This window comes from Rhincodon typus, chromosome 2 (assembly GCF_021869965.1).
Source record: "Rhincodon typus isolate 14 chromosome 2, sRhiTyp1.1, whole genome shotgun sequence".
In the NCBI taxonomy this organism is placed as follows: domain Eukaryota; kingdom Metazoa; phylum Chordata; class Chondrichthyes; order Orectolobiformes; family Rhincodontidae; genus Rhincodon; species Rhincodon typus.
In genome coordinates, this window is record NC_063333.1 from 25510109 (window position 1) to 25525001 (window position 14893).

General features: G+C 41.3%; 1 protein-coding gene across 1 annotated transcript in view; it reads right to left on the bottom strand.

Annotated features, from left to right (window-relative positions):
* Positions 1 to 14893, bottom strand: part of pitrm1 (pitrilysin metallopeptidase 1) — a 111887-nt gene that overhangs the window by 87426 nt on the left and 9568 nt on the right. Inside the window, exons 5-9 of the mRNA XM_048614691.1 lie at positions 10516 to 10630; positions 10330 to 10426; positions 9485 to 9645; positions 6711 to 6837; positions 1395 to 1483 (exon numbers count right to left, since the gene is read on the bottom strand). Coding sequence (XP_048470648.1) covers positions 1395 to 1483; positions 6711 to 6837; positions 9485 to 9645; positions 10330 to 10426; positions 10516 to 10630 — 589 coding nt within the window. The remainder of the gene's footprint in view (positions 1 to 1394; positions 1484 to 6710; positions 6838 to 9484; positions 9646 to 10329; positions 10427 to 10515; positions 10631 to 14893) is intronic.

Consider the following 14893-nt stretch of genomic DNA (forward strand, 5'->3'; position numbering starts at 1 on the left):
GAAATGATAAAAAGACATGCAGTCACTCTCTGCAACATCTTACAAAGAAAGGCTTCTGCAAATCTGAAGCTATTGTGATAAAAAAAATTAACACATGATAATAGCCAGGAGGTCTAGAATAGCTCCGAAGTTATTTCTTCGGATCAAGACTTAGGGGCTGCCTTACAAGCCTATTCCAAATATTTTGTTAAAAAGACAATTTTTTTTTTCCCCAATAGTTTGCTTTGAATCATGGAAGTTTGAGAAATGATGTAGTTACTTCCAGGCAATTCACTGATCAGAATCAACAGAAAATTAAACAAATAAATTTGAAACTGTGAATTTTCTTCGAAGAAACGTTACAAATGTCTCAGAAACAGCTGGGTAATTGAATGTCTCCTTCAATACTTTGAATAATGCTACAGAACCTGCAGAATTAATTTGTGGAAATGTGCCCAATGCTCTTCAATTTAATGTAATGACAGGACAAACTTCAGTCTCTATATGCCTATAGCAAAGGAGTTATAGAATCATAAAGTCATATAGCACAGCAACAAACCCTTCAAGTTCAACTCATCCATGCCGATCAGACATCCCAATCTGACCTAATTCCATTTGCCAGCATTTGGCCCATATCCCTCTAAACCCTTCCTATTCATATATCCATCCAGATGCCTTTTAAATGTTGCAATTGTACCCACCTCCACCACTTCCTCTGGCAGTTCGTTCCATACATGTACTACACTCTGCATGAAAAAGTTACCCCTCAGGTTCCCTCTCACGTTAAACCTATGTCCTCTAGTTTTAAACTCGCCACCCTAGGAAAAAGACCTTGGCTATTCACCCTATCCATGCTCGTGATTTTATGAACCTTTATAAGGTCACCTCTGTCTCCGACACACCAGGGAAAAAGCCCCAGCCTATTCAGTATCTCCTTTTAACGCAAACCATCCACTCCTGGCAACAACACTAAATCTTTTTTGGGCCCTCTCAAGTTAATCAACATCCTTCCTCTAGAATGGTGGCCAAAATTGAATGCAATATTCTAAAAGTGGCCTCACCAATGTCCTGTACAGCTGCAACATGAGATCCCAACTCCTCTACTCAATGCACTGAACAATGAAGGCAAGCATGTCAAATGCCCTCTTCACCAGCCCCTCTAGCTGCAACTCAACTTTCAAGGTCTTTTTGTTCGGAAACACTCCCCAGGGCCCTATACATTAACTGTATTAGTCCTGCCTGGTTACCTTTCCTCAGAACTGTTCTGAGGAAGGGTCACCAGACACAAAACGTTAACTCTGTTTTTTCCTTCACAGATGCTGCCAGACCTGCTGGGCTTTTTCAGCAGCTTTGTTTTTGTTCCTGATTTCAGCATCTGCAGTTCTTTCGGTTTTTAGAAATATAATTATGCTTACTCGCCCAATAAGAAGCTCACACTGTATGTTGTTTGTTTAGCAGGATCAGGAGCCATTGAATCAGGCCCACAATTAATGTGACATTCTCTCTGTAAATAAGCACAATAAAAACAAAAAATTACACCGCATACTTTTTTAAAAGAAAAAATTTAGCACTTTTGTTTTATCATTGCTATAAATTGTAACAATAGTTTATAATTCATAGTTTCCTTCAAACACAACACCGTCCTTGGAAAGTTAGAGACAAAGGAAAACGCAATAATGCAAGGTAGCATTGGTAATGATAACTAGAAGACAACAAGAAATAAGAATCCATCAGCAAACAAGTTCACAGTAGGAAAATGTTAGCTCTTATGTAGAAAAGAGGCATTTTCAGGGAGCGCTACCAATGAAAAAACACCCTCCAAAAATAGTACCCCACTTTTCTTTCCAACATTTTAAAAACATTTACCATAAATAAGTGGCTTATTCCTACCTGGCTGCCCATGTCAACATTTTATGGTGTGGGCAGGATAATACTGGGGTCAACTGAGGTTTTAACAATTCCTTTCCAGACTCTATTATATAATACTCCCTGTGGTGAGTGGGCTGTTGATTTCTGCATCCAATCACCCTCTGCATTACAAGGGAGAGTACGGCAAGTGGTGTTAAATCACCCAACCGCATCCCACTCCAAAATCAAAACCAGTGACTCCTGCCCGAAATGTTCTTAGACAAATACGTTCAGTATGTGCAACAAAATTAAAGATTGAAAGCACAAACAGAAATGAGTGTGGACAATAGGCATTACAGAGGCATAGTTGCCAAGTGATCATGGCGGAGGTCTGAAAATTCAAGGGTATTTGAAATTTCAGACAGACAGGAGGAAAGATAATGGAGATGAGATTGCTTTGTTAGTAAAGGATGAGTTTGGAAGATCAAGCTACAAGTTGGATGGAGTAAAGTTAAAGAAATATGTCACTTAACTCAAACTCGAACAAAACAAGACAGACCAAGGGGCAGTGACTGAAACAAACACAAATTCAACTCTGTCGACTCTGCAAAGTCCTCCTTACCAACATCTAATAGTTAGTGCCAAAATTAGGACAACTGTCTCACAGCCAATCATACAACTTGAGCTCTTACTCTGAGAATCACACCTTAATATCCCAAATAACAACCTTAACAATCCCTGGGTATGTCCTGGGTTGCACAAAGGAATACAGTCAGGAGCAAGTTTTTTTAAATACTCATTGTGGGATGTGGGCATTCCTAGCTGGCCAGCATTTATTGCTTGTCCCTAGTTGCCCTTGAGAAGAGGTGGTGAGTTGCCTGTTTAAACTGCTGCAGTCCACCTGCTATAGATTGACCCACAACGCCATTAGGGAGGGAATTCCAGGATTTTGATTCAGTGACTTAAACGAACAGCGATATATTTCCAAGTCAGGATGGTGAGTGGCTTGGAGTGGAACTTGAAGGCGGTGGTGCTCCCCAGGACTCCTCAACAATGACTCTGGATCTCAAGAAGTTTCATGGAATTAGGCCAAACGCAGGGAAGGAAATGTCCTGCTAACAACCACTAATTGTACCGCCCCACAGCTGATGAATGAGTACTCTGCATTGAGGCAAGGATATAGAATGCATGAGTTAAGGGGCTATAATGACCATCACCAACAGCAGTTCAGCAGCATCATTACTGGTGATAACGAAGCTGGTAGATTCTTCAAAGTGGATACTGCAAAGACTATGGGCTCTGACAACGGGCAGCATAGTGGCTCAGTGGTTAGCACTGCTGCCTCACAGCACCAGGAACCCAGGGTTTGATTACACCCTCGGGCGACTGTCTGTGGACTTTGCACATTCTCCCCGTGTCTGCGTGGGTTTCGTCCAGGTGCTCTGGTTTCCTCCCAGTCCAAAGATGTGCAGGCTAGGTGGATTGGCCATGTTAAATTGCCCATAGTGTTCAGGGATGTGTAGATTAGGTGGGTTATAGGGGGATGGTTCTGTGTGGGTTGCTCCGAGGGTCGCTCTGAGGGTCGGTGTGAACTTGTTGGGCTGAAGGGCCCGTTTCCACACTGTAGGGATTCTATGTTTGATGTAGCACAATTTGCTACAACCGTAGCAACGTTGTTCCCATACACCTATAACACTGACATCTGCCTGACAATGTGGAAAATTTCCCAGATCTATCCTCTACACAAAAAAGCAAGACCAATGCATCACAGCCAATTACAGCCCCATCTCTTCTCAAACATCTGTAAACTGCGAGGAAGGGTCACCAGACCTGAAACGTTAATTCTGTTTTTTCCTTCACAGATGCTGCCAGACCTGCTGAGCTTTTCCAGCAACTCGGTTTTTGTTCCTGATTTACAGCATCCACAATTCTTTCGGTTTTTAATCAAGAAGCACTTGCTTGGCAACAAACTTGCTCATTGACACTCAGCTCGAGTTCTGCCAGGACTACTCAGCCCATGAACTCATTTCAGCCCTGGTTAAAAAGTGGATAAAATAATTGATCTCCTGGTCAGATGAGAATAATTACCCTACAAAATCAAGGAGTTCTAGCAACAGTAAAGTCAACTGGAATTGTGGGGGTAAAGTTTCCACTGGTTAGCTAAAATGAACATCGTTAATTCATCTGTCATCCCCTATAAGCAACCAATAAAAAACAGAAGCAGCAGAAGTAGTATTTGAGCTAATGTTTTGTACACATCTTCAAAGTGGAATAAACAAAAAGCTTTGCTAGAATACAGGAGATCAGGTTTGGGGTGGGGGTGTGTGGAAAGAAAAAGAGAAAATTATAACAATAACAAATCACCAGATTAAAGTGTTAAAAATATGAATGCAAGCAAAGGCTGGCAACCTCTGTGGGCATGGTCCGCAATTTAGGTCTTAATAAAAAAAAGTTGCTGAGATAGTCATAGGGTTGTAATTTTCCAAAAATACCCCAGATTAAGGAAAATTCCAAGGTGATTGAAAATGCATACAAAGGAGCCAAATAGCCTTCTTCCCTGCTTGAGATCTATATGAATTAATGGCACGCTCCCTTGTTCAAGGAACGAAACAGAAAGAAAACAAATACAGTTAGCCTAACTTATGTCATTAGGAAAATAATAGCATCCATTATTAAAAAGGTCGGAGCAGGACATTTTAAAAAATCGTGCGTTATGGATGTCCTTGCCGATGAATCACAAAATGTTAGCATGCAAGTAATTAGAAAGGTAAATCGAATGTTGGATGTTATTGCATGGGACATGGCATACAATATCAATTGAAGCTTTCTACAACTGTATAGGGCACAGGTGGGACCCTACACAATGATGTGTAAATTTCTGGTCTCCTTACTAGAGGGATAAGCATTGGAAGCAATTGAGAGAAGGTTCACCAGGCTGATTCCTGCAATGAAGGAGTTGTTAGGAGTAAAGTTTGGAATTTAGAATAACGAGCAGTGATTTCATTGTAACATATGACATTCTAAATTGGCTTAAGGGGCTAGATTCTGCGAAACTGCATCCTCACATGGGGATATCACAAACTGGAAGAGTTTAAAACTAAGGTGGGCAGGGGGATCCCATCTAAAATGGAGATGAGGGGGAAATCTATCCATTTAGAATGTTTCTAGTCTTTGCAATTCTCTTCCACTCCAATCAAGAGGCTAAATGATTGAATGTATCCAAGGCTGAGAGATAAAACATTTTAATCTGCAAGGGATAAGCCACAATCAGATCAGTTATGATCGCTTTGAATGGCACAGCAGGCTGAATGGCCTAATCCTATTTCTTATAATTTTATGATCTGGCTGGAACTATTTATTGTTTCTTCATGGTCACTGAGTCAAAAACCTGGATCCACTTTCTGAAGAGCACTATTGTGTACCTACATCAGATGCACTGCAGTGGATCCACCAGGGAAGTGGCTCACCACCACTACATTCTCAAGGACAATAAGAAATGGGCAACTAAAACAATGCTTACAGTTGGTAAAAGATTAAACATACTTCTATTTTTAATTTATTTACCAAAATCGCAGTCAATTTGCTTATTGGCAAAACAATGCGCTTCAGAATAATGTTACCAGTATAGGTTGAATTCCCAATCCAGCTGAGGCACATTTGGTGCCTGCTTCCGTACCCTGCCCTGTAGTAAGTGGAAGTCAATAGAAAAACCACCATGGAAGAGAAAAAAAAATTATCCAAGGAAGCAGCCCAAAACACAGTCAGATAATGAGTCAAGGATAGGCTTACCAGCAGAGAGCATACTCATTATCAAAATGGGTAACAAAGGCAGCCAAATCAGAACCATGCATGCCAATGAATAAAAGTTATTGGTCAATTTGAACAAAAATTATGTTTTGATTTTTGTTACAATAAAAATAGCTAATCACATTAATTTCTCTTGCGCTTTTCTTTATGGCCTTTCCAAGTCTCTCTGTTCTTATCACAGCATGCTTTTACACGCCTTTCGTGACTCAAGGACATTTCAAAGTATTTCAAAACACTCAAGTACTTTTACTGGGCGAGTTCCGTCAATTGTCACTTCATTATACACAGCATGTTTCACATTATACATGTTTTCAATTGCTGTAAAACTACGCAGTTTAGTGGTAATATCAGTGAAATGCATTCGTTGTTGTAATACTAGCAAATATATCAGCCAGTTTGCACACAGAATGAACAGGACTGCTAAACATGAAACAGCAGTGAGATAACAGCAGACATTCTGCTTTTGGATGAACTCCTTGATCTTCGTAAATAATGCCGAGATATATTTTATGTCCACATGAGTCCATACCTTGGTTTAACATCTCATCCAGCAGTACAGTACTCCCTTAGTGCTACACTGAAAATTGTCAGCCTCATTATGCATCAAGTCTCTGGAGTGGAGTTTGAAACCAACTTCGTGTTGAGAATCAAGAAATATTGAAGTCAGTGCTCAATTACGATGTGAAGATTAAATCCAAAACATGGTAAATTAGCTAATGTATAAACATTGTAAAGAACTGCCATTTCTTTTTAGGTTTTGTGCGGGCTTAAAAACTATGAAAAGTACTAACTTAGTGATTTAGGTCATTGTAGTGCTTGTTTTGGAACATGGTTTGCATTCTCCTCGAAGCACTGTAGGCCTTGTGATAATGACACAATGACAAGGTAGGAAATTTCATGTTACTGACATAGCAGCAAAGAAGAGTGTAACTGACCATCAACGCATTCCTTTTCTTACACACAAAACTAACATTAAAATCAGTGATTCAGTTTTTCCATTATGCTTAACTCTTGCATATAGCATATTAGCAATGCAGACATTCGTTCAGAAACAGCAAAATATGATCTTTACTTACCGGTTCACTCCAGCGAGGTTGTTTAGGAACTGAAGTACCAGGTCCAATTTTATGGAATTTACAAAGTGCCTCATCCTGGATTTGTTTAAGGTGTTGCTCCAGTGGCAGATCACCATAAGTAAAGAACCTGGAATGAATAGGTACATTCAAAGAAAACTCTCAAGCTATTTTACAATCAGTGTAGTTGCAAAGTTTAGAATTCTTTCCAGTGAAACCTTAGATGCTGATTACTATAATGGCTCAGCAAGTACAACCAAACAGACTAAAATGATTAAAAACTGAACTGTATGTCATATTAGCTAACATCATACAAATAAATCAGGCAAACCGTTGTATTGATGTTCTGGTCTCTTAGGCCCAAACATCTTCAGTCGTGATCATCCTTCCATCACAGGGTTAAAAGTGATAATTGCACAATGTTCAGAACAATTCACCTCAACATCAGAGATACTAGAGCAATTTGTGTCCATATTCAGCCAGAGCTGGATGTGGGCTGATAAATGGCAAATAACATATATGCCACACAAGTGCCAGGAACATAGTTCATAGAACATAGAACAGTACAGCACAGTACAGGCCCTTTGGCCCACAACGTTGTGCCGAACTTTTATCCTAAACCTAAGGTCTATCTAACCTCCACCACTACCTTATACTATCATCCATATGCCTATCTAATAGCCGCTTAAATGCCCCTAACGAGGCCGACTCCACTACCCTATCTGGCAATGCATTCCACGCCCCGACCACTCTCTGAGTAAAGAACCTACCTCTGATGTCTCCCCGATATCTACCTCCTTTCACTTTAAAACTATGTCCCCTCGTAAAAGCTACCTCCACCCTAGGAAAAAGTCTCTGGCTGTCTACTCTATCTATACCTCTGATCATTTTGTACACCTCTATCTTTAAAGTCATTTTTTTTATGAAATAGAAATACTGGAATATGTAACATTTAACATCTGGGCAGAATTACAACTCGCGATGTGAGATAATGAGCTGTAGTACACTACACCCTCCTGATGTGCTGCCTTTCCCCGTCCTCAGGTCTCCGCTCTCAATCGGAGGGATTGGGTGGCTCTGAAAAGAGCCTTTGGGTTCGCGGGAAAAGGGCCCATTTGCTCAGCCGCCGAATCCATAGAGAGTGCAGCCCTGGCGTTTCAAAGCGTACACCACATCCATGGCAGTGACCGTCTTGCGCTAGGCGTGCTCAGTGTAGGTGACAGCATCCCTGATCACATTCTCCAGGAAAACCTTCAGCACCCCGCGGGTCTCCTCAGAGATCACGCCCGAGATGCGCTTGACCCCGCCACAGCGAGCCAGGCGCCGGATGGTTGGTTTCATGATGCCCTGGATGTTATCACGGAGCACTTTGCGGTGCGCTTCGCTCCGCCTTTTCCCAGGCCTTTGCCTCTTCCAGACATCACGCTTCTTCACTCCAATCGCTGCCGAATCAATCATCTCCAACGAGTGAATCCAATCATCACGCCTTGACGTTCATTGGTATTGCCATCATTAAACTCTCCTCTATCAAAATCCACAGCATAACAATTGACCAGAAGTTGAACTAGACCAGCTATACAAATACTACATGAGCAGGTCAGAGACTAGGAGTTCTGGAAGTAATGTGTCTCCCATCTCGCCAATGTTTTTTTCCAATCAATAGAACATGAATCAGCAATGTGATGGAATACTATTTCTTGTCTGATAGAATAGAATATCCTTTATTGTCATGGGTACTCCAGTACAGCAGTACTGTGAAAAGCTTTTACAATGGCTGCCTCTAATAGCACCATATTAGGTACAAGTACCTAGGGATAAATCTTGGACACAAAGAGGAATAAAACGAACAGAAGGAAAAGTAGTAGCACTACTTTGCATCAAAAAAAGTTAGAAATAAGGTATTTAGAACATAGTTAAAGGATTGACTCCAGTAAAGAGTTTCAAATAGCAGCTGCTCATCACGTGGTCTGACCACCTGTGTCAGGTCCCAGTCCAACAACGGTCCTGCTGGATGCAGCTTCAACACTGCTCAAGCAGCTCAATACCTTCAGGACAAAGCAGCCTTTTGAATTGGACTTCAAGTTCCCCGCCAAGCCACATGCCATCCTGTTGGAACTATATCGCCATTCCTTCGCCGCCACGGAATCAAAATCCTGAAATTCCCTTCCCAGTGGCACAGAGTGTCCCTACATCCCAAGGACCTTAGCAGTTCAAAAAGGCAGCTCACAACCACCTTCTCCAGGACAATCATGGATGGGCGGTACACACCACGAGAAGAAAAAAAAACATATTTAACCAATTTGTACTATTGAATATTTTGAACGTTTCTCAATCAAATCAACCATGAATTAACAAGGATAGTCTATGAGCTCACTTTAGCACACACCTTTGCTGCTGCTAGAAGTCACAAAAGCAGTGTACATGTCAACTTAATTAGATATGATCGGTTCAGTTCAGGTTCCAGAAGATAAAAATGTATTTATTGGATTTATAGGCACCGAAAGTGAACTTAGAATTGATGGTGTTTTTTCGCTGACCTAAAATTTCAAACTCTCACAAAAATACAAGGTTTAAACTTAAGCAGGTTTGAGGTAAATTTAAACAAGATAAAAGTCTATAAATAATCTTATGGTCGAGACATGGAGATACTCTTGATTTAAAGGAATCCCTGCTGCATTAATCCCTCCCTTGAAAAGTGGAAAACTTACTGTTAAAGAAAAGTAATTTTTGAACACCCTTAAGTGAAGGATTTACATCATTCAACAGTAGCATTATACCTGGCATTGCTAGGATGATAATGCGTAGCATGGAAGTTTTTCAATTCTTCCCAAGTGAGCTTGGGTATATGTAGTGGGTCACCGCCAGATATTACTGAGTAAGTATGCTCTGGTAGAAGCTTGTTCTGTAGATGCTGAGCATAAAGATTTTCATTGTTCGCCTGAAATAACAAATACAGATATTACTGTTTAAATATAAAACAGAGAATATTTTGCAAATCTGCATAGACTTGAGATACCTATTATTTTGTAGTGAAAAAAGCACACAACAAAAATTGTTTCACTGCAGATTGTAACAGATGTATTCCCTTGTGTAATTATACCCAATATCTGAAAATTGTTTTCTTTTAACAAACTGCAAACACAAGCATTAATGAGGCATAAAGGATATAAACTTCCACTCCACTGCATTCTTTATTGAAGAAGCAGAATACTTTGAAGTTAAACTGCAGGGATCTATTGCAAAAGTTTACTTGTGGGAGGCTATTTGATCTTATCTAAAAAGATCTTTAGCAACTTAAGATGCATTTTTTCTATTTAACATTCTATTCATGATTACCTAATTTGTTAAAGTGTGATCTATTGAGGCAATAAAAGGTTTGGATGGCACAATAAATGCAATGAATAGAACATCATTTTAAGTTTTAACACAGGTGGTTAAAACGAACTCCAAAGTAACTCTACCACAAACCTGTGGAAATATTTTGAGACTACTTTCCAAAGCTTTAATTTTAAAAGTACATGCAACAGTGTCGCATCTCTATGAAATTATATCCTGTGTTAAAGCACCATGAATATACAATAAAGCGTTCAAGTCAAATTGCATCTTTTTCAAAGACACTTACAAATACACCTTTCATTTCATTGAACACAACTCCTTTGAAGATAAGTGGCGAGCCTGGGTCATCAGGAATTTCGTGTTCCAGTCTCCACCCTTCTTGCCTGTTATAAAATAATAAGTGAAATGCAAAGTTATATTATAAAAACTTGGTTAATGCTTATTTGGTACATGTAAAAAGGTATCATCTTACCAAAAATCCAATTCCCTTAGGCATGGAAAAAAAACAGCATCCAGGTAAACAGACAGAAGATTCTGAAAATCCTTAGAATTTTGGGTGGAAAATGGATACATCGTGTAGTCATTAGCTAAAGATCAAAAAATCCAAATCAATGATTAGTTTTTCAAAATGTAGTTAATTTATCCACACAGCGCTAGTCTCACTTCATATTGATAATTAACTACAACAAGCTGCAACAGCTTTTTAGGTATCAGGACAGAAACATAGTAGTGTTCAATGATCACAGGAATATGTTTACTTAGGATATTTATTGGTAGATAGAATGTCAATACCAGCAAATGTGAGTTGGTACATTTTGGTAAAATAAATGAAATTTGCTTTGAATTAAAGAGACAGTCTTCAGTTAGGGAAACGGATTACAACGACCCTGAAGAAATTACACAACCCAGGAGACATCAGCAAAACAGATTATCAAAAAATGAAGCCAGAGGGATACAGTACACCCTGCTTCTACAGACTCCCCAAGTTACACAAACCAGGGATCCCCCTCAGACTCATTGTCTCACTACCAAGCACACCAACATACAGACTTGCTAAAGAACTACAACAGAAATTGAAATACTTAGTTGACAACATTATCCACTCCATCCACTCATCCCAAGGATTTCTCAACATCATCAAGGACACCAGGATGGAAGAGGACAAGATGATGATATCCTTTGACGTAACAGCACTATTTACATCCATAAACATTGACTTAGCCAAAGTAACAATTGCCACACTACTGGGCGAATCAAGTAGGCAGGCATCCCAGGACACCACCATGGAACTACTAGATCTCTGCCTCACAATCCACTTCACCTTCAACGATGGCATATACAAACAAATCAATGGAACACCAATGGGATCCCCAATATTAGGACTGATTGCAGAAGCAGGAATGTAAAGATGAGAACATACGGTGCTCCCCACTATACAATCCAAACTTTGGGTCCAATATGTAGATGACACCTTCATGATTATCAAACACACAAAATTAGAAGAAACCCACAGACACATAAACAACATACTCACCAGGATAAAATTCACAAAAGAGGAGCACAACCGAATACCCTTCTTGAATGTAATGGTAGAACACAAAAACAACAGGCAACTCCAGACTAGCGTATATAGAAAGACCACACGTAGGCTCCAGATACTCAATTACACAAACAACCACCCCAATACCACAAATGGAGCTGCATCAGGACACGATTTAAACGAGCCACAACACATTGTAGCAGCCCAGAATTACGCAAAACAGAACAGGAGCTCCTATACGGAGTCTCCAAAAGGAATGGATACCCGAAAAAGCACAATCCAGCGTTACCTCCGAGTCAGGCCACAACAGGAAGACACGACATGACCAGACACACTAATCAGCCTACCATATATCAAGGATACTACAAAGATGACCACAAGACTACTCAGGCCCCTAGGTATCAGGGTAGCCCACAAACCAACAACCACCCTACAACAGCTACTGACGAACGTAAAGGATCCCATACCTAAAACCAGCAAAACTGGAGTAATATACAAAATACCATGCAAGGACTGTGAGAAACACTACATAGGCCAAACCGGAAGAAAACTGACAATACGGGATACATGAATACCAACTGGCCACCAAGAGACATGACCAATTTTCACTTGTCTCACTACACACAGACAAGGGACACAAATTTGACTGGGACAACAGATCCATAATTTCACAAGCCAAACAGAGACACACCAGGGAATTCCTGGAGGCCTACTATTCTATCCGGAACTCCATCAACAAACACATTTAGACCCTGTATACAAACTACTGAGAAACAAAACTGGAAGTGGTACCAAGCACCCCAACAAACCGAGGCATATAAATAACAAGCGGGACAGAACACCAACTCTTCACCGGAGGTACACTGACGATGTTACCTAGCAAGGTGACAAAACGTTTGCAACCAAACCCACCGGCTCAGCAAACACGTCCACAACATCAGACAGTGTTCGGTTTCAGAAATACATTAAAAGCAATAAAAACAGACACTGCTGGAAAAACTCAGCAGGTCTGGCAGCATCTATGGAAATCACAATTAACGCTTCCAGTCCAGTGACCCTTCTTAAGAACTGGGCCAGAAATGTTAACTAGTTTTCACAGATGCTACCAGACCTGCTGGATTTTTCCAGCAATATCTGTTTCTGATTTCCAGCAGCTGCAGTTCTTTCGGTTTTACATTAAAAGCAATATTTTGAATGGTCAAGGCAACAACAGGAAGCAAAAAGGAAAAGTAATTCTGAGTTTTAACGTAGATGCAGAATTCATACACCAAGATCTAATGGTGATTATTTTTACATTTTTTTTAAAATCAAGGCTATTGTTAGACTACAACTATAGGGCTCCACACTATGTAAAGCTGCATATCAGGTTAAGTCACAATCTATTCTTTCTTTCTTTCTTTTTTATTTCAGTTGTTTCAGCGGCGGGAGTCTGGGAGGAAGTGCGAGGGCAGCCTGGGAAGGTAAGCTTTTCAATTATAAAAGTCTTACCTCGCGTGACTCCATTTTTGGAGTGAGTAAGTGAGGTAATATATTTGGGCGGTTGCTTTACCTGAAACACTATCTAGGTAGTGTCTCCCACCCAGCCTCCTCCTCTAACCAAAAAAAAAGGTTCTGAGCGCTGATTTGGTAAGGCTACTAGTTTTTTTTTAATAGTCTGTTTGGGAATTCAGAACAGTGGGAATGGATGTTAGAGCAGTTGTATGCTCCTCCTGTAGAATGTGGGAGGTAAGGGTCACCACTAGTGTCCCCACTGACTTCATCTGCGGGAAGTGCACCCAACTCCAGCTCCTCGGAAACCGCGTTAGGGAATTGGAGCTGGATGAACTTCGGATCATTCGGGAGGCTGAGGGGGTAATTGAGAGGAGTTACAGGGAGGTAGTCACACCTCAGGTACAGGAAAAAAGTAGATGGGTTACAGTCAGGGGACGGAAAGGGAACAGGCAGACAGTGCAGGGATCCCCTGTGGCTGTTCCCCTCAAAAACAAATATACCGTTTTGGATACTGTTGGGGGGGGACGACTCACCAGGGGTAAGCCATGGGGTACAGGTCTCTGGCACAGAGTCTGTCCCCGTTGCTCAGAAGGGAAGGGGGGAGAGGAGGAGAGCATTAGTCATTGGGAACTCCATAGTTAGGGGGACAGATAGGAGATTCTGTGGGAACGAGAGAGACTCGCGGTGGTGTGTTGCCTCCCAGGTGCCAGGGTCCGTGATATCTCAGATAGTGTTTTTGGGATCCTTAAGGGGGAGGGGGAGCAGCCCCAAGTTGTGGTCCACATAGGCACCAACGACATAGGTAGGAAAAGGGATGGGGATGTAAGGCAGAAATTCAAGGAGCTAGGGTGGAAGCTTAGAGCTAGAACAAACAGAGTTGTTATCTCTGGTTTGTTACCCGTGCCACGTGCTAGCGAGGCGAGGAATAGGGAGAGACAGCAGTTGAACACGTGGCTACAGGGATGGTGCAGGAGGGAGGGATTCAGATAATTGGGATAATTGGGGCTCATTCTGGGGTAGGTGGGACCTCTACAAACGGGATGGTCTACACCTGAACCAGAGGGGTACCAATATCCTGGGGGGGGAGGGGAGGAATTTGCTAATGCTCTTCGTGAGGGTTTAAACTAATTCAGCAGGGGGATGGGAACCTGAATTGTAGCTCCAGTGTACAGGAAGTTGAGAGTAGTGAGGTCATAAATAAGGTTTCAAGGTTGCAGGAGTGTACCGGCAGACAGGAAGGTGGTTTGAAGTGTGTCTACTTCAATGCCAGGAGCATCCGGAATAAGGTGGGTGAACTTGCAGCATGGGTTGGTACCTGGGACTTCGATGTTGTGGCCATTTCGGAGACATGGATAGAGCAGGGACAGGAATGGTTGTTGCAGGTTCCGGGGTTTAGATGTTTCAGTAAGATCAGGGAAGGTGGTAAAAGAGGGGGAGATGTGGCATTATTAGTCAAGGACAGTATTACAGTGGCAGAAAGGACGTTTGATGAGGACTCGTCTACTGAGGTAGTATGGGCTGAGGTTAGAAACAGGAAAGGAGAGGTCACCCTGTTGGGAGTTTTCTATAGGCCTCCGAAAAGTTCCAGAGATGTAGAGGAAAAGAGTGCAAAGATGATTCTGGATAGGAGCGAAAGTAACAAGGTAGTTGTTATGGGGGACTTTAACTTTCCAAATATTGACTGGAAATGCTATAGTTCAAGTACTTTAGATGGGTCAGTTTTTGTCCAATGTGTGCAGCAGGGTTTCCTGACACAGTATGTAGATAGGCCAACAAGAGGCAAGGCCACATTGGATTTGGTACTGGGTAATGAACCAGG